The 24,005-nt window shown below is 45.2% G+C and overlaps 1 protein-coding gene across 1 annotated transcript in view; it reads right to left on the bottom strand.

Annotated features, from left to right (window-relative positions):
* LOC139399428 (collagen alpha-1(XI) chain-like) overlaps positions 1-23,392 on the bottom strand; it is a gene marked incomplete at its 5' end in the record, with an annotated part of 33,966 nt that extends 10,574 nt beyond the window's left edge. The window contains 3 exons of the mRNA XM_071144837.1: positions 4,102-4,155; positions 16,951-17,032; positions 23,285-23,392. Coding sequence (XP_071000938.1) covers positions 4,102-4,155; positions 16,951-17,032; positions 23,285-23,392 — 244 coding nt within the window. The remainder of the gene's footprint in view (positions 1-4,101; positions 4,156-16,950; positions 17,033-23,284) is intronic.
* Positions 23,393-24,005: the final 613 nt, after the last annotated feature.

Here is a 24,005-nt window from a genome sequence, read left to right as displayed (position 1 = left end):
GTGTTCAGTTTGTTCAATTAAAACATGACGAACACTTACCACGCTGCATTTTGGTCCTCCTCTCCTTCCACCAACGAGAAGCATTACACCACCACCATGCTTCACTGTGGGGATGGTATTCTTGGGGTAATGGGATGTGTTGGGTTTGCATCAGACATAGTGTTTTCCTTGATGGCCAAAAAGCTCAATTTTATTCTCATCTGATTAGAGTACCTTCTTTCATATGTTTGGGGAGTCTCCCACATGCCTTTTGGCGAATACCAAACATGTTTGCAAATTTTTTAAAAGTGGTCCTATGGACAGATACTCCAATCTCCATTGTGGAGCTTTGCAGCTCCTTCAGGGTTATCTTTGGTCTGTGAGTTTTGGTGGGCGGCCCTCTCTTGGCAGGTTTGCTGTGGTGCCATATTCTTTCCATTTAAAAAAAATGGATTTAATGGTGCTCCGTGTGATGTTGAATGTTTCTGATATTTTTTTTATAACCCAACCCTGATCTGTACTTCTCCACAACTGTGTCCCTGAACTGTTTGGAGAGCTCCTTGGTCTTCATAGTGCTGCTTGCTTGGTGTTGCCCCTTGCTTAGTGGTGTTGCAGACTCTGGGGCCTTTCAGAAAAGGTGACTATATACTGAGATCATGTGACAGATCATGTGACACTTAGTTTGCACACAGGTGGACTTCTGAAGGTAAATGGTTGCACCATATTTTATTTAGGGGCTTCATAGCAAATGGGTGAGAACATATGCACGCACCAGTTTTCCGTTTATTTTTGTATATATTTACATATATATTTATATACAAGTATTTTTTTTTATTTCACTTCACCAATTTTGACTATTTTGTGTATGTCCATTACATGAAATCCAAATAAAAATCCAGTTAAATGACAGGTTGTAAGGAAATAAAATAGGAAAAACGCCAAGGGGGATGAGTACTTTTGCAAGGCACTGTAATATATGTAAACATTATTGAAGTGGCGTTGTTTAAAGTTGCATTATTTAAAGTGGCTTTGTTTAAAGTGACTAGTGATCCATTGTTTAAAGTGGCATTATTTAAAGTGGCTTTGTTTAAAGTGACTAGTGATCCATTGTTTAAAGTGACTAGTGATCCATTGTTTAAAGTGACTAGTGATCCATTGTTTAAAGTGACTAGTGATCCATTGTTTAAAGTGACTAGTGATCCATTGTTTAAAGTTACTAGTGATCCATTGTTTAAAGTGGCTTTGTTTAAAGTGACTAGTGATCCATTGTTTAAAGTGACTAGTGATCCATTGTTTAAAGTGACTAGTGATCCATTGTTTAAAGTGACTAGTGATCCATTGTTTAAAGTGACTAGTGATCCATTGTTTAAAGTGACTAGTGATCCATTGTTTAAAGTGACTAGTGATCCATTGTTTAAAGTGACGAGTGATCCATTGTTTAAAATGTCCAGTGTGTCCACTAGATCGACTTTTAATGTTCTCTCGGATCAGGTAACAAAGAGAAGGAAGCAAGGTGAGAGCTGCAGTGTGCTGTAGAGTGTTGGGACACATCCTGTCTGACTGACTGTGTACGTAGCTCAGTGGCACTACAAGTGGCAGGTTGGGAAGGGGAGGGAGGTGGTGTAGAGTGTTGGGACACATCCAGTGGTGGCAGGTTGGGAGATCTCCTCTGAATCGTGACACTAACCACATTTACATCCACAGTTTTTATGTGAGTAAAGTCATACCGTATAAAAACTTATTTTGTTTAGGTAAAATGGTATAAACGCAGACAGATAATGTGTTCATTCAAACATCTTTTTGTGTCGTAAAATAATATTATGCAAGCGCCTTTATGCACAAATATTGATATATTAACCATCATGTCGAAGTAAACTTGGAGTCACATGATAATATGGTGTGTGGTCCTTCCACTACGACTTAGAAAACCATGCAGTTTACTAGGCTACAGTTGAAATGAGTTATAATGAACTTCACGGGGTGTTGAAAGGGCAAGGTGATGAGCTAGATGCTCCTTTTCAATAAATACCGAGGGTCTTATTCTGATGACACGATGATCGATGCTTGACTGCCGTTTGAGAAATGAAAATATACTCGCTCTTATCCATAATAATCTCATCACGACGACCAGACGTAGACTAGACGTAGACTAGACATGGACTAGACGAAGACTAGACGTAGACTAGACGTGGACTAGACGTGGACTAGACGTAGACTAGACGTAGACTAGACGTGGAATAGACGTGGACTAGACGTAGACAAGACGTAGACTAGACGTGGACTAGTCAACCCGCACTGTGTCTGTGAGCTGTTGGCACATTTGCTATTTAACGCAAAAGTGTTTGTTACAAAACTAGCGGTAGAGTTGAAAATGCGATGGAAACACATTGAACTTTCGATTTTTATTCGACACATGAAAACTTACATTTTGTTTGCACTATGTCATCACACACTGCAATAAGTCTGCTTGGCGGAAACACGTCACTGGTGGAAAAATTCACATATTCTTTTACTAGGCAAGTCAGTTAAGAACAAATTCTTATTTTCAATGACGGCCTAGGAACAGTGGGTTAACTGCCTGTTCAGGGGCAGAACGACAGATTTGTACCTTGTCAGCTCGGGGATATGAACTTGCAACCTTTCGGTTACTAGTCCAACGCTCTAACCACTAGGCTACCCTGCCGCCCCAATGCTGATTATAGAATATTCACATGGAAATTTGTCGCCAAATGGATGGAAACCTATCGAGATTGTCGACAGTGAACCTGCAAAATAAGCATTTCAATGTACTGTGTACCGTGTGACTCCTGTGCATATGACAAACAAACTGTACCGGACTTGGGAGTGTCTGGATGCTCAGACAGCGGGGTGAGTCAGTATGGAGTGGACCCGGGCTCTCATTCACCTCACAGGCTGGGAGCAGAGCGCATCACCAATGGGCCGGTAGCAAACAATCCCAATTTCAATTTCACTTCCTGCATGACCGCTTCACATTAGGTATTTCTAGCTTCTCTTGCGACCGACCCCAAGACATCACAATGTTAAATCAAACACTCACTTCCCAGAAGCAGGGTATGCATTGGAATCATTGCTACTGGAAATAGCAATATGTTACATTGAATTAATTTCATATCAGTATGACAATCATGTTTTCCTCAAACAGTCTAATTCAGTCCACCCCCCGACCACCCTCACATGTCTGGTCTAATCTTTGAGCCCACTGTCAAGCTATCTAAAGAGACATTACACTGTGACAATATGAATCTAGTGTATGCTCAGACGAAGCAATTAGAAACCCCAAAGTTATCACTGAAAATAGGTGGGATCCTGCCTGTCTATTCGTCAAGGGATAAAACAGCCTTCTAGTGGTGGGAGTCATTATTACAGAATATTTTATGTTTTATTTGTATTTATTTTTTATTTAACTAGGCAACTCAGTTAAGAACAAATTCTAATTTACAATGACGGCCTACCCCGGCCGACGCTGGGCTGTGCGCCGCTCTATGGGACTCCCAATCACAAACGGTTGTGATACAGCCTGGAATCAAACCAGGGTCTGTAAGGGAAACCTCTAGTGCTGAGATGCAGTACCTTAGACCACTGCGCCACTCGGGAACTCTCATTTAGCAGACTCTTCTATCCAGATCGACTTACAGGAACAGGTTAAGTGCCTTGCTCAAGGGCACATTGACAGATTGTTCACCTTGTCGCCTCTTCAAACCATTGACCTTTCAGTTACTGGCCCAACGCTCTTAACCGCTAGGCTACTAGGACAAGGATCTTCATTGCATCCTGCTGTGAGACAATATTGATCCTAGACTAATGGCTACCTCCAAAATAGAACCAAAACAACACAGTAAGAACAGCTTAGGCTGACGCACTGTGTTGTACTTTTATCCTTGACAGTGGTATGGAACTATCCCCCTCAGTAACCCTGATATCTGAAGACCCTCTGACACCTGACGAAACATCCCCTTCACATTAACAACAGACAGGTATATACTTCACATTAACAACAGACAGGTACTGTATATACTTCACATTAACAACAGACAGGTACTGTATATACTTCACTTTAACAACAGACAGGTAGTGGTAGGTGACAGACAGATGTTTACTTACCACGGGGCCTGATGGACCCTGAGGTCCTTCTCCTCCCTTCAAACCAGCTGGACCCTGGAAGGAGAAGAGAAAAGGATTAGAGTGATAGAGTGATACAGTATGTCCAAAGAGACACACAGCCTGATAGACAGTGTTTAATGTCCCTACAAGTCAGACAGATAGTCAGTATTGAGTGTGTCATGACGTTGGCCTGTGGGTAAGGTTTATGACCCCCCACCCCCCATAAATACCTTTCTCCCTTCCCTCTCTCTTGACTCTACATGAGGGACTCTTGAATAGCCTTTGTGAAACAGAGAGTCTGGAAACATCAAACAAGTAGGGGAAAGGAACAACATTTCTGTAATAGAACCAGTTGAAAATATGTGTTGGTACTTAATGAATATGATGTCAGTTCGGTTGTCATCTGAGACATTATGACTGATGACATGACGACCTAAACTGTATCTGGGAAAGTCTACACATTATAGTTATCAGATTCACATGGAATTGTTGTGCAATTCAAATGTTTAAATATACAATTATTTGTGAAAAGATTAAATGTAATTTTAGCTTCCAAATGAGAGATTTGGGTTTTCATAAGGTTATGGCTCTGCTCAGTCAGTGGCCCGCCTCTGTGAAGAGACATTGGTTATAAACTATGAAACACACCCTTCTCTCCATCCACTATATAAAGCCATGACGAAAATGTAACCTTCTGTTCCGAGTACATTAGGACGACGGTCCGATGTCAGAAGGATTCAGATAATAACTAATGAACAAAGCCAACCTCAGCGTGATCTTTGGTTGCGAATGGTATGAACTTTGAACTCTTATTCGCTACAGAAGTGATACCTCCTAGCCGTTGAGTTAGCAGCGGCCGCTGTAAACGTGGGCTAGGAAAGGACGGACAGAGTATCCCGTCTACCACACAACGATGACACTACAACGTTTCCCGTTCACCACCATAGACACTCTTCAAAGGACAAAGGACTCTGTTGGGCAACACGGCCATCCATCTACCACCAACCTATTGAAGCGCAGCTCAGAGTAAATATTTATTGCATTTTCCTTTTCCAAATGGGAGGTAATTTAGAATGCATAATATTCTGTATTTACGATAGAGACAGATTCTGTATTTACGATAGAGTAGCTGCCTACGGCCCGATAGAGACATCGCTTCTGTAACGGTTTTCTTGATGAGAAGGAGAGTCGGACCAAAATGCAGCGTGTGGTTTACGATCCATGTTTATTAATAATACGAAACACGAATCTCCAATACAATACTACAAAACAAAACGTAACGAACGTAACGAAAACCTAAACAGCCTATCTGGTGAAAAACACATAGACAGGAACACATAGGACAGGAACAATCACCCACAAACACACAGTGAAACCCAGGCTACCTAAATATGGTTCCCAATCAGAGACAATGACGAACACCTGCCTCTGACTGAGAACCATATCAGGCTGAACATAGAAATAGACAAACAAGACATGAAACATAGAATACCCACTCAGATCACACCCTGACCAATCAAAACATAGAAAATACAAAGTAAACTATGGTCAGGGCGTGACAGTACCCCCCCCCCAAGGTGCGGACTCCGGCCGCAAAACCTGAACCTATAGGGGAGGGTCTGGGTGGGCATCTGTCCGCGGTGGCGGCTCTGGCGCTGGACGTGGACCCCACTCCATGACAGTTTTAATCCCCCTCCTAAACGTCCCTAAATAGGTTACCCACCACAATGATAACATGGGACAGAGGGACAGCTCGGGACAGAGGTAACTCGGGACAGATAGGTAGCTCAGCACTGAGAGGAAGCTCAGCACTGAGAAGAAGCTCAGCACTGAGAAGAACCTCAGGCAGGTAGTAGAAACTACCAGAACCTGGCTGGCTGGCGGTTTCAGCAGATCCTGGTCGACTAGCAGATCTGGGAGAATCTGGTCGACTGGCGGATCTGGGAGAATCTGGTCGACTGGCGGATCTGGGAGAATCTGGTCGACTGGCGGATCTGGGAGAATCTGGTCGACTGGCGGATCTGGGAGAATCTGGTCGACTGGCGGATCTGGGAGAATCTGGTCGACTGGCGGATCTGGGAGAATCTGGTCGACTGGCGGATCTGGGAGAATCTGGTCGACTGGCGGATCTGGGAGAATCTGGTCGACTGGCGGATCTGGGAGAATCTGGTCGACTGGCGGATCTGGGAGAATCTGGTCGACTGGCGGATCTGGGAGAATCTGGTCGACTGGCGGATCTGGGAGAATCTGGTCGACTGGCGGATCTGGGAGAATCTGGTCGACTGGCGGATCTGGGAGAATCTGGTCGACTGGCGGATCTGGGAGAATCTGGACGACTGGCAGATCTGGGAGAATCTGGACGACTGGCAGATCTGAGAGAGTCTGGACGACTGGCAGATCTGGAAGAGTCTGGACGACTGGCAGATCTGGAAGAGTCTGGTCGACTGGCAGATCTGGAAGAGTCTGGTCGACTGGCAGATCTGGAAGAGTCTGGTCGACTGGCAGATCTGGAAGAGTCTGGACGACTGGCAGATCTGGAAGAGTCTGGACGACTGGCAGATCTGGAAGAGTCTGGACGACTGGCAGATCTGGAAGAGTCTGGACGACTGGCAGATCTGGAAGAGTCTGGACGACTGGCAGATCTGGAAGAGTCTGGTCGACTGGCAGCTCTGTCTGCTCCATGCTGACTGGCTGCTCCATGCTGACTGGCAGCTCTGGCTGCTCCATGCTGACTGACTGCTCCATGCTGACTGGCAGCTCTGGCTGCTCCATGCTGACTGGCTGCTCTGGCTGCTCCATGCTGACTGGCTGCTCTGGCTGCTCCATGCTGACTGGCTGCTCCATGCTGACTGGCTGCTCCATGCTGACTGGCGGCCCTGGCTGCTCCATGCTGACTGGCGGCCCTGGCTGCTCCATGCTGACTGGCGGCCCTGGCTGCTCCATGCTGACTGGCGGCCCTGGCTGCTCCATGCTGACTGGCGGCCCTGGCTGCTCCATGCTAACTGGCAGCTCTGGCGGCTCCTTGCTAACTGGCAGCTCTGGCGGCTCCTTGCAGACTGGCAGCTTTGGCGGCATCCTGCAGACAGGCAGCTCTGGCGGCTCCTTGCAGACTGGCAGCTCCATGCAGACTGGCAGCTCTATGCAGACTGGCAGCTCCATGCAGACTGGCAGCTCCTTGCTAACTGGCAGCTCTAAGCTAACTGGCAGCTCTATGCTAACTGGCAGCTCTATGCTAACTGGCAGTTCTGAACAGGCGGGAGACTCCGGCAGCGCTGTAGAGGCGGAAAGCTCTGACAGCGCTAAACAGGCGGGAGACTCCGACAGCGCTGGAGAGGAGGAGGGCTCCGACAGCGCTGGACAGGCGAGGCGCACTGTAGGCCTGATGCGTGGTACTGGCACTGGTGGTACTGGGCCAAGGACACGCACAGGAAGCCTGGTGCGGGGAGCTGCTACCGGAGGGCTGGGGTGTGGAGGTGGTACTGGAAAAACCGGACCGTGCAGGCGCACTGGAGCTCTTGAGCACCGAGCCTGCCCAACCTTACCTGGTTGAATGCTCACGGTCGCCCTGCCAGTGCGGCGAGGTGGAATAGCCCGCACTGGGCTATGCAGGCGAACCGGAGACACCGAGCGCAAGGCTGGTGCCATGTAAGCCGGCCCAAGGAGACGCACTGGGGACCAGCTGCGTAGAGCCGGCTTCATGGCATTAGGCTCGACGCTCAATCTAGCCCGGCAGACACACGGAGCTGGAATATACCGCACCGGGCTATGCACCCGCACTGGAGACACCGTGCGCACCACTGCATAACACGGTGCCTGTCCGGTCTCTTTAGCCCCCCGGTAAGCACAGGGAGTCTGCCCAGGTCTCCTACCTGGCGTAGCCATACTCCCTGTTAGCCCCCCCCCAAGAAATTTTTGGGGCTGCCTCTCAGGCTTCCATCCGCTACGTCGTGCTGCCTCCTCATATCTGCGCCTCTCCGCTTTCGCCGCCTCCAGTTCTTCTTTGGGGCGGCGATATTCTCCTGGCTGAGCCCAGGGTCCTCTTCCTTCTAATTCGTCCTCCCATGTCCATACCTCCTCTTTGGGCTGCTCCTGTTGCCTCTTCTCCTGCTGCACCTTTGGGCGGCTACACTCCCCTGGTTTAGCCCAGGGTCCTCTCCCGTCGAGGATTTCCTCCCATGTCCAGAAATCCTTATTGCGCTTCTCCTCGCGCTGCTCCTGCCTGTTGACACGCTGCTTGGTCCGTTGGTGGTGGGTGATTCTGTAACGGTTTTCTTGATGAGAAGGAGAGTCGGACCAAAATGCAGCGTGTGGTTTACGATCCATGTTTATTAATAATACGAAACACGAATCTCCAATACAATACTACAAAACAAAACGTAACGAACGTAACGAAAACCTAAACAGCCTATCTGGTGAAAAACACATAGACAGGAACACATAGGACAGGAACAATCACCCACAAACACACAGTGAAACCCAGGCTACCTAAATATGGTTCCCAATCAGAGACAATGACGAACACCTGCCTCTGACTGAGAACCATATCAGGCTGAACATAGAAATAGACAAACAAGACATGAAACATAGAATACCCACTCAGATCACACCCTGACCAATCAAAACATAGAAAATACAAAGTAAACTATGGTCAGGGCGTGACAGCTTCTCCCTTTGTTCTTCAGTCTTCCCACTCTTTCACTCAATCCCAGACCCTTTCCTTGTGTAACCAGCTGTCATATCCGTTCCCTCCGCTAGGAACGTTTTCCTTTATGACATAATTTGTAATCAAGGTATGTTTCATTCTGTGTAAATGTAATTCTGTGTGATTAGTTAGGTATTTAGTAAATAAATTATTAAACTGAATTTTGAATTGCTGATTCAACTTGTTAGCCAGGGTTCGTGAGCATAACCAAGAATTTACAACTTTCAGATGAGACTGAAATAAGGTGACGATTAATATTGACCGCTATTGATATAAAAGATTACCAGGTCTTTAAAAGTTTATTCGGAAGATAACAGCTCAAAAAATATTATTTTGTGGTGACCCGACTTTCAAGTTAATTACATTTACATGATTAGCTCAATCAGGTAATATTAATTACAGCGAAAGGATTTTATAGAATAGCATGTCATGTCACTTAATCCGGCATAGCCAAACATACGACAAGTGGTATAACTCCTGTCTCAGTCAGACAGTCAGACAGTCAGTCAGTATTGCGGGGTATAACTCCTTTCCCAGTCAGTCAGTATTGAGGGGTATAACTCCTGTCCCAGTCAGACATTATTGAGTGGTATAACTCCTGTCCCAGTCAGTCAGTATTGAGGGGTATAACTCCTGTCCCAGTCAGTCAGTATTGAGGGGTATAACTCCTGTCCCAGTCAGTCAGTATTGAGGGGTATAACTCCTGTCCCAGTCAGTCAGTATTGAGGGGTATAACTCCTGTCCCAGTCAGTCAGTATTGAGTGGTATAACTCCTGTCCCAGTCAGTCAGTATTGAGGGGTATAACTCCTGTCCCAGTCAGACAGTCAGTCAGTTTTGAGGGGTATAACTCCTGTCCCAGTCAGTGTAAAGTGTCACCATGGTTAGTCAGTCACATAAGTTTCTGAGTGTCATTGATCTGAATGGGAAAAAAGGTGTGTATAGGTGTGTGTAGGTGTGTGTAGGTGTGTGTAGGTGTGCGTAGGTGTGTTTAGGCGTGTGTAGGTATGTGTAGGTGCGTGTAGGTATGTGCAGGTGCGTGTAGGTGCGTGTAGGTGCGTGTACGTGCGTGTAGGTGTGTGTACGTGCGTGTAGATGTGTGTAGGTATGTGTCGAGAGCGAGGTTGCATTTTCTTCCTACTCTACCAGGACAAGTATTTATTTTCCCCTCGGGCACTTTCTCATCAAAAGCACAATAAAACAGAAGTTCTGAAATAAACGTGTGTGTGTGTGTGTGTGTGTGTGTGTGTGTGTGTGTGTGTGTGTGTGTAACCTCCAGTGTGTGTGTGTGTGATTGCTGATTGGCTCCCTAAGGCTCAGCAACACACATGGCAGTATTCAGTAATTAGTCCTGGGGCGTTGCAGTGAGAGACTAAATGACAACCATGGGTAGCTTCTCGCCTGCTGAGATTGACCTTGGCTTCGTGTGGAACAGTGGCTCGATAATATATTAAATAATGCATACAACAAAACAAAGAACATTTCCCCCAAAAGTGCTTGTTGAAAAAAGAAATGGGTCCTAGAGGCTGGCTTTGTCCCAATTCACACCCTATTCCCAATCTAGTGCACTTCCTTTGACCAGAACTTACAGGGAATAGGCTGCCATTTGGGATACAGACCCAAGTCTTTGGGTTGAAACAGGAGTTTGATCCAGAGCTATAGTACACAATTATTATATTTCTCTTCAACACCACACCTGGCCTTTCAGCCTATCAGTACCCGCTAGAGAACGTTACCGGGTATCTCTTTCAGCCTATCAGTACCCGCTAGAGAACGTTACCGGGTATCTCTTTCAGCCTATCAGTACCCGCTAGAGAACGTTACCGGGTATCTCTTTCAGCCTATCAGTACCCGCTAGAGAACGTTACCGGGTATCTCTTTCAGCCTATCAGTACCCGCTAGAGAACGTTACCGGGTATCTCTTTCAGCCTATCAGTACCCGCTAGAGAACGTTACCGGGTATCTCTTTCAGCCTATCAGTACCCGCTAGAGAACGTTACTGGGCGTCCCCTTTAGCATATGCATCAGATGCATATGATCCCACAAGGTGAATCAAACATAAGCACCAACGCTTGATAAATAGTTCATAAACTATTCTAAAGGATTATTTGCGTTAATAAATATTTGTGAAAACGTATCAATAAAACGGGAATAACAAAAACATGTATTTATTTAGATAGAGTCAATGATATGTTTTTATAATTCTACAAAGTCCTAGAAAAAAGCAAAGGCCTATAGACTATTTTCTTTTCCCTTCCAATAAAAACATTACAGTTTAATCCATTTTATCTGCTATATTTGGACATTTGATTAGTAATAGAGTTATTAATAATATTAATATTAAATATTAATTAATATTAATAAACTCCTACTACACCTTATTTTGACTAAGTACAAACTCAAATAATGTCATTATAATATAACCAGCCAGGTCAGAGGGGAAATTATTTGCTGTATTCCTAAACACGCAAGTGGTCATGTGCTGAATGTAGGGACAGTGGAGTGGTCATGTGCTGAATGTAGGGACAGTGGAGTGGTCATGTGCTGAATGTAGGGACAGTGGAGTGGTCATGTGCTGAATTTAGGGACAGTGGAGTGGTCATGTGCTGAATTTAGGGACAGTGGAGTGGTCATGTGCTGAATTTAGGGACAGTGGGTCATGTGCTGAATGTAGAGACAGTGGGTCATGTTCTGAATATAGAGACAGTGGGTCATGTGTTGAATGTAGGGACAGTGGAGTGGTCATGTGCTGAATGTAGAGACAGTTGGTCATGTGCTGAATGTAGGGACAGTGGGTCATGTGCTGAATGTAGAGACAGTGGAGTGGTCATGTGCTGAATGTAGGGACAGTGGAGTGGTCATGTGCTGAATGTAGAGACAGTGGGTAATGTGCTGAATGTAGAGACAGTGGGTCATGTGCTGAATGTAGAGACAGTGGGTCATGTGCTGAATGTAGTGACAGTGGGTCATGTGTTGAATGTAGAGACAGTGGAGTGGTCATGTGCTGAATGTAGGGACAGTGGGGTGGTCATGTCCTGAATGTAGGGACAGTGGAGTGGTCATGTGCTGAATGTAGAGACAGTGGAGTGGTCATGTGCAGAATGCAGGGACAGTGGAGTGGTCATGTGCTGAATGTAGGGACAGTGGGTAATGTGCTGAATGTAGAGACAGTGGAGTGGTAATGTGCTGAATGTAGAGACAGTTGGTCATGTGCTGAATGTAGGGATAGTGGGTCATGTGCTGAATGTAGAGACAGTTGGTCATGTGCTGAATGTAGGGACAGTGGGTCATGTGCTGAATGCAGGGACAGTGGGTCATGTGCTGAATGTAGAGACAGTGGAGTGGTCATGTGCTGAATGTAGGGACAGTGGGTCATGTGCTGAATGTAGAGACAGTGGGTCATGTGCTGAATGTAGAGACAGTGGGTCATGTGCTGAATGTAGTGACAGTGGGTCATGTGTTGAATGTAGAGACAGTGGAGTGGTCATGTGCTGAATGTAGGGACAGTGAGTCATGTGCTGAATGTAGGGACAGTGGAGTGGTCATGTGCTGAATGGAGAGACAGTGGGTCATGTGCTGAATGTAGGGACAATGGGTCATGTGCTGAATGCAGGGACAGTGGGTCATGTGCTGAATGTAGAGACAGTGGAGTTGTCATGTGCTGAATGTAGGGACAGTGGAGTGGTCATGTGCTGAATGTAGGGACAGTGGGTAATGTGCTGAATGCAGGGACAGTGGGTCATGTGCTGAATGTAGAGACAGTGGAGTGGTCATGTGCTGAATGTAGGGACAGTGGAGTGGTCATGTGCTGAATGTAAGGACAGTGGGTAATGTGCTGAATGTAGAGACAGTGGGTCATGTGCTGAATGTAGTGACAGTGGGTCATGTGTTGAATGTAGAGACAGTGGAGTGGTCATGTGCTGAATGTAGGGACAGTGGAGTGGTCATGTGCTGAATGTAGAGACAGTGGGTAATGTGCTGAATGTAGAGACAGTGGGTCATGTGCTGAATGTAGAGACAGTGGGTCATGTGCTGAATGTAGTGACAGTGGGTCATGTGTTGAATGTAGAGACAGTGGAGTGGTCATGTGCTGAATGTAGGGACAGTGGGGTGGTCATGTGCTGAATGTAGGGACAGTGGAGTGGTCATGTGCTGAATGTAGAGACAGTGGAGTGGTCATGTGCAGAATGCAGGGACAGTGGAGTGGTCATGTGCTGAATGTAGGGACAGTGGGTAATGTGCTGAATGTAGAGACAGTGGGTCATGTGCTGAATGTAGAGACAGTGGGTCATGTGCTGAATGTAGTGACAGTGGAGTGGTCATGTGCTGAATGTAGGGACAGTGAGTCATGTGCTGAATGTAGGGACAGTGGAGTGGTCATGTGCTGAATGGAGAGACAGTGGGTCATGTGCTGAATGTAGAGACAGTGGAGTGGTCATGTGCTGAATGTAGAGACAGTGGGTCATGTGCTGAATGTAGAGACAGTGGGTCATGTGCTGAATGTAGTGACAGTGGGTCATGTGTTGAATGTAGAGACAGTGGAGTGGTCATGTGCTGAATGTAGGGACAGTGGGGTGGTCATGTGCTGAATGTAGGGACAGTGGAGTGGTCATGTGCTGAATGTAGAGACAGTGGAGTGGTCATGTGCAGAATGCAGGGACAGTGGAGTGGTCATGTGCTGAATGTAGGGACAGTGGGTAATGTGCTGAATGTAGAGACAGTGGGTCATGTGCTGAATGTAGAGACAGTGGGTCATGTGCTGAATGTAGTGACAGTGGAGTGGTCATGTGCTGAATGTAGGGACAGTGAGTCATGTGCTGAATGTAGGGACAGTGGAGTGGTCATGTGCTGAATGGAGAGACAGTGGGTCATGTGCTGAATGTAGAGACAGTGGAGTGGTCATGTGCTGAATGTAGAGACAGTGGGTCATGTGCTGAATGTAGGGACAGTGAGTCATGTGCTGAATGCAGGGACAGTGGGTCATGTGCTGAATGTAGAGACAGTGGAGTGGTCATGTGCTGAATGTAGGGACAGTGGAGTGGTCATGTGCTGAATGTAGAGACAGTGGGTCATGTGCTGAATGTAGAGACAGTGGGTCATGTGCTGAATGCAGAGACAGTGGAGTGGTTATGTGGTGAATGTAGGGACAGTGGGTAATGTGCTGAATGTAGAGACAGTGGGTCATGTGCTGAATGTAGTGACAGTGGAGTGGTCATGTGCTGAATGTAGGGACAGTGAGTCATGTGCTGAATGTAGTGACAGTGGAGTGGTTATGTGGTGAATGTAGAGACAGTGGAGTGGTCATGTGCTGAATGTAGAGACAGTGGAGTGGTTATGTGGTGAATGTAGAGACAGTGGAGTGGTCATGTGCTGAATGTAGAGACAGTGGAGTGGTCATGTGCTGAATGTAGAGACAGTGGGTCATGTGCTGAATGTAGGGACAGCCTGGATATTCTTGGAAAGTGACATTTGTAAATAGAGCTACACCTCTCTAATTTTGAGAGTTATTTGACAAAGGTAAGTACTGTATAATAGAAACTACAGAATATTATCTTTCTGGCACTATATATGAAATCACAATGTTGAACCTGCATGTGCCTCCGAAGGAGGACTTAATGAAGTGATGATCCTTTTCCTGCATCTGTCAATTACATCTCTTCGTGTACAATTTGACAACTGTTAGGCCTAATATTGTCACTCATCAGATTATTGTTAATTTAATATTGTCTATAGGCTAACTAATATTATGTGTGAAATTCGTTTTGGGTTTAGTTGTAGTTTCGATGGGACGGCTGTGCAGGCTGAGTGGCATGGTTTGTTTCCCGTTCATCAAGTTGGATAGGGTCAAGGACATGTTTTGCGTTATTCTGAAGGCCTGCTGCAACACATAGCGTGTTTTCATTTCCCTTCAAATACATCTTATTAGTAATAGTGTTATAGGTAAATAAATCAGTCCCATAACAGCTTCTTTTAACAACGTAAAACATAAAAGAGAATGGTATCAACCCCCAAGGCACAAAGTTAAATTATTTGCTGTTGATAAATAGTCTTAACACAAACTCATTACTACACTTTTTTCTTTGTTAATTAAATCAACATTTTCATCCTCCTTATCATTCAGTTAGGCCTAATTTAAATTACATTGTGAAGTAAGGTGCACAATGTTCACCCATCCATCCATTTGTCATTCAGGAGAGAGAGAGACAGAGAGAGACTCATTAGCGCCTGGCTGGGTACCGATGTTCTACAGCACATTGTCTTGGAGCCTGGCTGGGTACCAGGGTCCTACAGAACATTGTCTTGGAGCCTGGCTGGGTACCAGGGTCCTACAACACATTGTCTTGGAGCCTGGCTGGGTACCAGGGTCCTACAACACATTGTCTTGGAGCCTGGCTGTGTACCAGGGTCCTACAGAACATTGTCTTAGAGCCTGGCTGCGTACCAGGGTCCTACAGAACATTGTCTTGGAGCCTGGCTGGGTACCAGGGTCCTACAACACATTGTCTTGGAGCCTGGCTGGGTACCAGGGTCCTACAACACATTGTCTTGGAGCCTGGCTGTGTACCAGGGTCCTACAGAACATTGTCTTAGAGCCTGGCTGGGTACCAACATCCTACAGCACATTGTCTTGGAGCCTGGCTGGGTACCAACATCCTACAGCACATTGTCTTGGAGCCTGGCTGGGTACCAACATCCTACAGCACATTGTCTTGGAGCCTGGCTGGGTACCAGGGTCCTACAGAACATTGTCTTGGAGCCTGGCTGGGTACCAGGGTCCTACAGCACATTGTCTTGGAGCCTGGCTGGGTACCAACATCCTACAGCACATTGTCTTGGAGCCTGGCTGGGTACCAACGTCCTCTAGCACATTGTCTTGGAGGCTGGCTGGGTACCAACGTCCTACAGCACATTGTCTTGGAGCCTGGCTGGGTACCAGGGTCCTACAACACATTAACTTGGAGCCTGGCTGGGTACCAGGGTCCTACAGAACATTGTCTTGGAGCCTGGCTGGGTACCAGGGTCCTACAACACATTGTCTTGGAGCCTGGCTGGGTACCAGGGTCCTACAGAACATTGTCTTGGAGCCTGGCTGGGTACCAATGTCCTACAGCACATTGTCTTGGAGCCTGGCTGGGTACCAGGGTCCTACAGCACATTGTCTTGGAGCCTGGCTGGGTACCAACATCCTCCAGCACATTGTCTTGGAGCCTGGCTGGGTACCAACATCCTACAGAATATTGTCTTGGAGCCTGGCTGGGTACCAACATCCTACAGAACATTGTCTTGGAGCCTGGCTGGGTACCAACGTCATACAGAACATTGTCTTGGAGCCTGGCTGGGTACCAACGTCCTACAGAACATTGTCTTGGAGCCTGGCTGGATACCAACATCCTACAGAACATTGTCTTGGGGCCTGGCTGGGTACCAACGTCCTACAACACATTGTCTTGGAGCCTGGCTGGGTACCAACATCCTACAGCACATTGTCTTGGAGCCTGGCTGGGTACCAACATCCTACAGAACATTGTCTTGGGGCCTGGCTGGGTACCAACATCCTACAGCACATTGTCTTGGAGCCTGGCTGGGTACCAGGGTCCTACAGCACATTGTCTTGGAGCCTGGCTGGGTACCAACGTCCTACAACACATTGTCTTGGAGCCTGGCTGGGTACCAGGGTCATACAGAACATTGTCTTGGAGCCTGGCTGGGTACCAGGGTCCTACAGAACATTGTCTTGGAGGGTTAAGTCAGGAATAGGTGTGAAAAAAAACTTTTCTGTTTGCGATTTCAAAATTCGGACAAATGAGCCGTGTAAAATACAAACAATTAGGAAGAGTCAGGGGGGGCAGTTTTCATTTTCATTTACAAAACGTCAGCGGCCGTTGTTGAAAACAGTGGTGTCGGCCGGTCGGTGGGAAGCCTATTCAGGGGGACCTGTTCATTTGTAACACGTCTCTTTGAGTTTCCCTGTGGTAGATTGATGGTTGGGTGACGTCCCCCCTCTATTAGTCTAATGAGATGAATATCTCTACATTGATACTGGTTCATTAGTCACGGGTGGAGGTCTGTCAGTCATTGTCAGTGAATATAGGGGGAATATGTAACGGAAGGGAGCGTGTTGAAGGTGGGGTGTTTCTTACCGACGCACCAGGCAGACCTCTCTCTCCTGGGAATCCTCGTAGACCAGCAGGACCGTCCTTACCGGAGGCTCCCTGGGGCCCGGGGTCTCCCTACAGACACCAACATACAGCAGAGGACAGGATGAGAGGTGGCCAGCTGTACCATGCTAAGATATTTTTGAATATCCTTTCTACTGTGTTCATTTCATTTCCATTCTACAGCCTTCCTGATGTTACCTGGTGAACGAAGAGAGAAAAACAAAATGCTTTATTCTCATGTTTCCCATTTTGACATCATGACAGAACATGCACATGTTGGACTTTGAGGGGATGCTTTAGTTCTGACAGCATCAATATCAAAGCCCTGTGCTAATCAATGTCATGGACGTTTCTTTATTCTGATAAGGAACTACGCTACAAAATGCATACACTTCACATCAAACACTACTGTAATACAGTCCAAGAGGACAACTCGCTGAGAGACTATTATAATACAGGCCTAGAGGACAACTATTATAATACAGTCCAAGAGGACAACTCGCTGAGAGACTATTATAATACAGTCCTAGAGGACAACTATTATAAAACAGGCCTAGAGGACAACTATTATAATACAGGCCTAGAGGACAACTAGCTGAGAGACTATTATAATAAAGGCCTAGAGGACAACTAGCTGAGAGACTATTATAATACAGGCCTAGAGGACAACTATTATAATACAGTCCAAGAGGACAACTCGCTGAGAGACTATTATAATACAGTCCTAGAGGACAACTATTATAAAACAGGCCTAGAGGACAACTATTATAATACAGGCCTAGAGGACAACTAGCTGAGAGACTATTATAATACAGTCCTAGAGGACAACTAGCTGAGAGACTATTATAATACAGTCCAAGAGGACAACTATTATAATACTGGCCTAGAGGACAACTAGCTGAGAGACTATTATAATACAGTCCTAGAGGACAACTAGCTGAGAGACTATTATAATACAGTCCTAGAGGACAACTAGCTGAGAGACTATTATAACACAGGCCTAGAGGACAACTAGCTGAGAGACTATTATAATACATTCCTAGAGGACAACTAGCTGAGAGACTATTATAATACAGTCCTAGAGGACAACTATCTGAGAGACTATTATAATACAGGCCTAGAGGACAACTAGCCGAGAGACTATTATAATACAGTCCCAGAGGACAACTATTATAATACAGTCCCAGAGGACAACTATTATAATACAGTCCCAGAGGACAACTAGCTGAGAGACTATTATAATACAGTCCTAGAGGACAACTATTGTAATACAATCTAAGAGGACAACTAGCTGAGAGACTATTATAATACAGGCCTAGAGGACAACTATTATAATACAGTCCTAGAGGACAACTATTATAATACAGGCCTAGAGGACAACTAGCTGAGAAACTATTATAATACAGGCCTAGAGGACAACTATTGTAATACAGTCCTAGAGGACAACTATTATAATACAGGCCTAGAGGACAACTATTATAATACAGGCCTAGAGGACAACTATTATAAAACAGGCCTAGAGGACAACTATTATAATACAGGCCTAGAGGACAACTAGCTGAGAGACTATTATAATAAAGGCCTAGAGGACAACTAGCTGAGAGACTATTATAATACAGGCCTAGAGGACAACTATTATAATACAGTCCAAGAGGACAACTCGCTGAGAGACTATTATAATACAGTCCTAGAGGACAACTATTATAAAACAGGCCTAGAGGACAACTATTATAATACAGGCCTAGAGGACAACTAGCTGAGAGACTATTATAATACAGTCCTAGAGGACAACTAGCTGAGAGACTATTATAATACAGTCCAAGAGGACAACTATTATAATACTGGCCTAGAGGACAACTAGCTGAGAGACTATTATAATACAGTCCTAGAGGACAACTAGCTGAGAGACTATTATAATACAGTCCTAGAGGACAACTAGCTGAGAGACTATTATAACACAGGCCTAGAGGACAACTAGCTGAGAGACTATTATAATACATTCCTAGAGGACAACTAGCTGAGAGACTATTATAATACAGTCCTAGAGGACAACTATCTGAGAGACTATTATAATACAGGCCTAGAGGACAACTAGCCGAGAGACTATTATAATACAGTCCCAGAGGACAACTATTATAATACAGTCCCAGAGGACAACTATTATAATACAGTCCCAGAGGACAACTAGCTGAGAGACTATTATAATACAGTCCTAGAGGACAACTATTGTAATACAATCTAAGAGGACAACTAGCTGAGAGACTATTATAATACAGGCCTAGAGGACAACTATTATAATACAGTCCTAGAGGACAACTATTATAATACAGGCCTAGAGGACAACTAGCTGAGAAACTATTATAATACAGGCCTAGAGGACAACTATTGTAATACAGTCCTAGAGGACAACTATTATAATACAGGCCTAGAGGACAACTATTATAATACAGGCCTAGAGGACAACTATTATAATACAGGCCTAGAGGACAACTATTATAATACAGGCCTAGAGGACAACTAGCTGAGAAACTATTATAATACAGGCCTAGAGGACAACTATTATAATACAGGCCTAGAGGACAACTATTATAATACAGGCCTAGAGGACAACTATTATAATACAGGCCTAGAGGACAACTATTATAATACAGGCCTAGAGGACAACTATTATAATACAGTCCCAGAGGACAACTAGCTGAGAAACTATTATAATACAGGCCTAGAGGACAACTATTGTAATACAGTCCTAGAGGACAACTATTATAATACAGGCCTAGAGGACAACTATTATAATACAGGCCTAGAGGACAACTAGCTGAGAAACTATTATAATACAGGCCTAGAGGACAACTAGCTGAGAAACTATTATAATACAGGCCTAGAGGACAACTATTGTAATACAGTCCTAGAGGACAACTATTATAATACAGGCCTAGAGGACAACTATTATAATACAGGCCTAGAGGACAACTATTATAATACAGGCCTAGAGGACAACTATTATAATACAGGCCTAGAGGACAACTAGCTGAGAAACTATTATAATACAGGCCTAGAGGACAACTATTATAATACAGGCCTAGAGGACAACTATTATAATACAGGCCTAGAGGACAACTATTATAATACAGGCCTAGATGACAAGAGACTGTTAACAAAAACAAAAGCAAACACAGCCAAAACAGTAGCAGTCGTATCAGGGTGCTGGGACTGAGTCGATGGGGTTAGAATCAGAGCAATTACTAGCAGCATGACTGCCTTTTATTTTATTGTGGGGCTGAAGTTGGTTTATCCGCTAACTGGGAGACATTGAGAGTGTGAGAGAGCAGAGAGAAAGAGAAAGTGAGAGAGAGAAATGAGAGAGAGAGAGTGAGAGGGTAAAAGATAAATAGTGAGGCACAGAGAGCGAGCGAGCGAGAGAGAGAGAGAGAGAGAGAGAGAAAAAAAGAGAGAGAGAGAGAGAGAGAGAGAGAGAGAGATAGAGAGAGAGAGAAACAGAGAGAAAGAGAGAGAGAAAGAGAGAGGGAAAAATATAAATAGTGAGCCCGAGAGAGAGAGAGAGCGAGAGAGAGAGAGAGAGAGAGAGATAGACAGAGAGAAACAGAGAGAAAGAGAGAGAGAAAGATAGAGAAAGAGAGGGAAAAAGATAAATAGTGAGACAGAGAGAGAGAGAGAGAGAGAGAGAGAGACATGAGAGGGAGAGAGAGAGAGAGAAAAGAGAGAGAAAGAGAGGTAGCTCGCTAAGATTTAAGAGGATCTGTCAAGCCCCTCCCAGAAAGTATTCTGAAGGCTGTATAGTTTTTCCACATTTTGTTGAGTTACTGCCTGAGTTCAACATGGGTTAAACAGATTTTTTTTTTTTATCTCACCCATTTACACACAATACCCCATAATGACGAAAGTGAAAACATGTTTTTAGAAATGTTTGTTCATTTAGTGAAAATTAAATACAAAAAGATGACATTTTGTATTCACATCCCAGAGTCAATACTTTGTAAAAGCACATTTGGCAGCAATTACAGCTGTGAGTTTTTCTGGGTAAGTCTCTAAGAGCTTTCCAGAACTGGATAGAGCAACATTTGGTCATTATTCTTTTCAGAATTCTTCAAGTTCTGTCAAATTGGTTGTTGATCAGTGCTAGACAAGTAGCTTTAAGCCAAAACAGTAACTATTTGAGGCATTGGAAACCCTGCCCGGGCTTTGTGGTTGAATCTGTGTTTAAAATGAATTGCTCGACTGAGGGACCTTACAGTATGTGTGGGATACAGAGATAAGGTACTGTAAGTAATTCAAAAATCATGTTAAACACTATTATTGCACACAGAGTGAGTCCATGCGACATATTATGTGACTTGTTAAGAAAATGTTTAGGCTTGCCATAACAAATACTTATTGACTCAATATATTTCAGCTTTCCATTTTTAATGATTTTGCAGACATTTTGAAAAACATAGTTCCCCTTTGACATCACGGGGTATTGGGTGTAGGCCAGTGACACATGATTTTTTATATTTTAAATTCAGGATGTAACACAACGAAATGTGTGAAAAAAGTCAAGTGGAGTGAATTCTTTCTGAAGGCATTGTAACTGATGCCTAGGACCTGGTGGTGGATGGGTGGTAGGAGGTTGGAGTTGATTACACGGTCTCCTTCTGGGAAGCAAGGAAAACCAAAGAAGGAGTCAGAGGGAGGGGCTGGGAGGTCTTGGAACTGGCTGGGATTTAAAGGAGGAGTCAGAGGGAGGGGCTGGGAGGTCTTGGAACTGGCTGGGATTTAAAGGAGGCAGAGGGAGGGGCTGGGAGGTCTTGGAACTGGCTGGGATTTAAAGGAGACAGATGGAGGGGCTGGGAGGTCTTGGAACTGGCTAGGATTTAAAGGAGACAGAGGGAGGGGCTGGGAGGTCTTGGAACTGGCTGGGATTTAAAGGAGACAGAGGGAGGGGCTGGGAGGTCTTGGAACTGGCTGGGATTTAAAGGAGACAGAGGGAGGGGCTGGGAGGTCTTGGAACTGGCTGGGATTTAAAGGAGACAGAGGGAGGGGCTGGGAAGTCTTGGAACTGGCTGTTAGTAAAGAAGGAGTCAGAGGGAGGGGCTGGGAGGTCTTGGAACTGGCTGGGATTTAAAGGAGTCAGAGGGAGGGGCTGGGAGGTCTTGGAACTGGCTGTTAGTAAAGAAGGAGTCAGAGGGAGGGGCTGGAAGGTCTTGGAACTGGCTGGGATTTAAAGGAGTCAGAGGGAGGGGCTGGGAGGTCTTGGAACTAGCTAGTAGTAAAGTAGCTACTCTCTGTTTATCATATATGCATAGTCACTTTAACTATACATTCATATACATACTACCTCAATTGGGCCGACCAACCAGTGCTCCTGCACATTGGCTAACAGGGCTATCTGCATTGTGTCCCACCACCCGCCAACCCCTCTTTTAAACTACTGCTACTCTCTGTTCATCATATATGCATAGTCACTTTAACCATATCTACATGTACATACTACCTCAATCAGCCTGACTAACCGGTGTCTGTATGTAGCCTCGCTACTTTTATAGCCTCGCTACTTTTATAGCCTCGTCTTTTTACTGTTGTTTCATTTCTTTACATACCTATTGTTCACCTAATACCTTTTTTTGCACTATTGGTTAGAGCCTGTAAGTAAGCAATTCACTGTAAGGTCTACCTACACCTGTTGTATTCGGCGCACGTGACAAATAAACTTTGATTTGATTTGATTTTATATTGGCAATCGGGATGCATGGGAATTCAACCACTCCCCAACCCTCAGTCCCCAACCCTCAGTCCCCAAACCTCAGTCCCCAACCCTCAGTCCCCAACCCTCACTCCCCAACCCTCAGTCCTCAGTCCCCAACCGTCTTTCCCCAACCCTCAGTCACCAACCCTCAGTCCCCAACCCTCAGTCCTCAGTCCCCAACCCTCAGTCCCTAACCCTCAGTCCCCAACCGTCTTTCCCCAACCCTCAGTCACCAACCCTCAGTCCCCAACCCTCAGTCCCCAACCCTCAGTCCCCAACCCTCAGTCCCCAACCCTCAGTCCCCAACCCTCAGTCCCCAACCCTCAGTCCCCAACCATCTGCTAACTTCACCAGCTGTCTGCCAAAATAGACTTCATGCTTACATTCCTGGACCCAAAAACATGTTCAGTGGAGATTCTCCAACTGTTCACGTTTTAATTCCAGGACTAGGCATAATCTGTATCTAGTATTGTTTTTTATTTTTAAATATGTTTTGGTCAGAGCCCTGGAGTTCTGGAGATCTGTTGGGCTGTCAAGTTATGAGTGTTACTCCAGTGAGGTGGGTATTTAGGGACGTTTACCTTGGCTCCCTCTTTGCCAGCAGAGCCAGGAAGACCCTGCTCTCCAGGTGGTCCTGGGGATCCAGGGTGACCTCTCTCACCGATTGGACCGGTCTCGCCTGTGGGGCCCTGTTAGGGAAGTGAAGAAGAAGAAGAAGAAGAAGAGGAAGAATAAGAAGAAGATATTATGGGCATCATTGAGCCGCTCTACCATAACATAAGACCCTTAGATAATTCCAAACCTATGTCAGAGGCCAATATTATCCGTGTACTCTATCACTTCTGCTAGTGAATGACGTGAGATCTGTAAGTACGCTTAAACAAACTGAAAAGTTCTTCATAAATGTATCTTATTATGTTTACTTACCTGTGGACCAAGAAGTGCTACATTAATTTAGTTCATAATGTCCATTATAGTACCGTAACAGTAGAAAACCTATAGTAACCTTTAGTTCCTTACCTGTAGTAAACCTGTAGTACCTGTAGTAAACCTATAGTAACCTATAGTTCCTTACCTGTAGTAAACCTATAGTACCTGTAGTAAACCTATAGTAACCTATAGTTCCTTACCTGTAGTAAACCTATAGTACCTGTAGTAAACCTATAGTAACCTATACTTCCTTACATGTAGTAAACCTATAGTACCTGTAGTAAACCTATAGTACCGTACCTGTAGTAAACCTATAGTACCTGTAGTAAACCTATAGTACCTGTAGTAAACCTATAGTACCTGTAGTAAACC

Source organism: Oncorhynchus clarkii, unplaced genomic scaffold, assembly GCF_045791955.1.
Source record: "Oncorhynchus clarkii lewisi isolate Uvic-CL-2024 unplaced genomic scaffold, UVic_Ocla_1.0 unplaced_contig_4341_pilon_pilon, whole genome shotgun sequence".
In the NCBI taxonomy this organism is placed as follows: Eukaryota; Metazoa; Chordata; class Actinopteri; order Salmoniformes; family Salmonidae; genus Oncorhynchus; species Oncorhynchus clarkii.
Note: the sequence above shows the minus strand (reverse complement) of the source record. Positions and strands in the feature narration are given on the sequence as shown.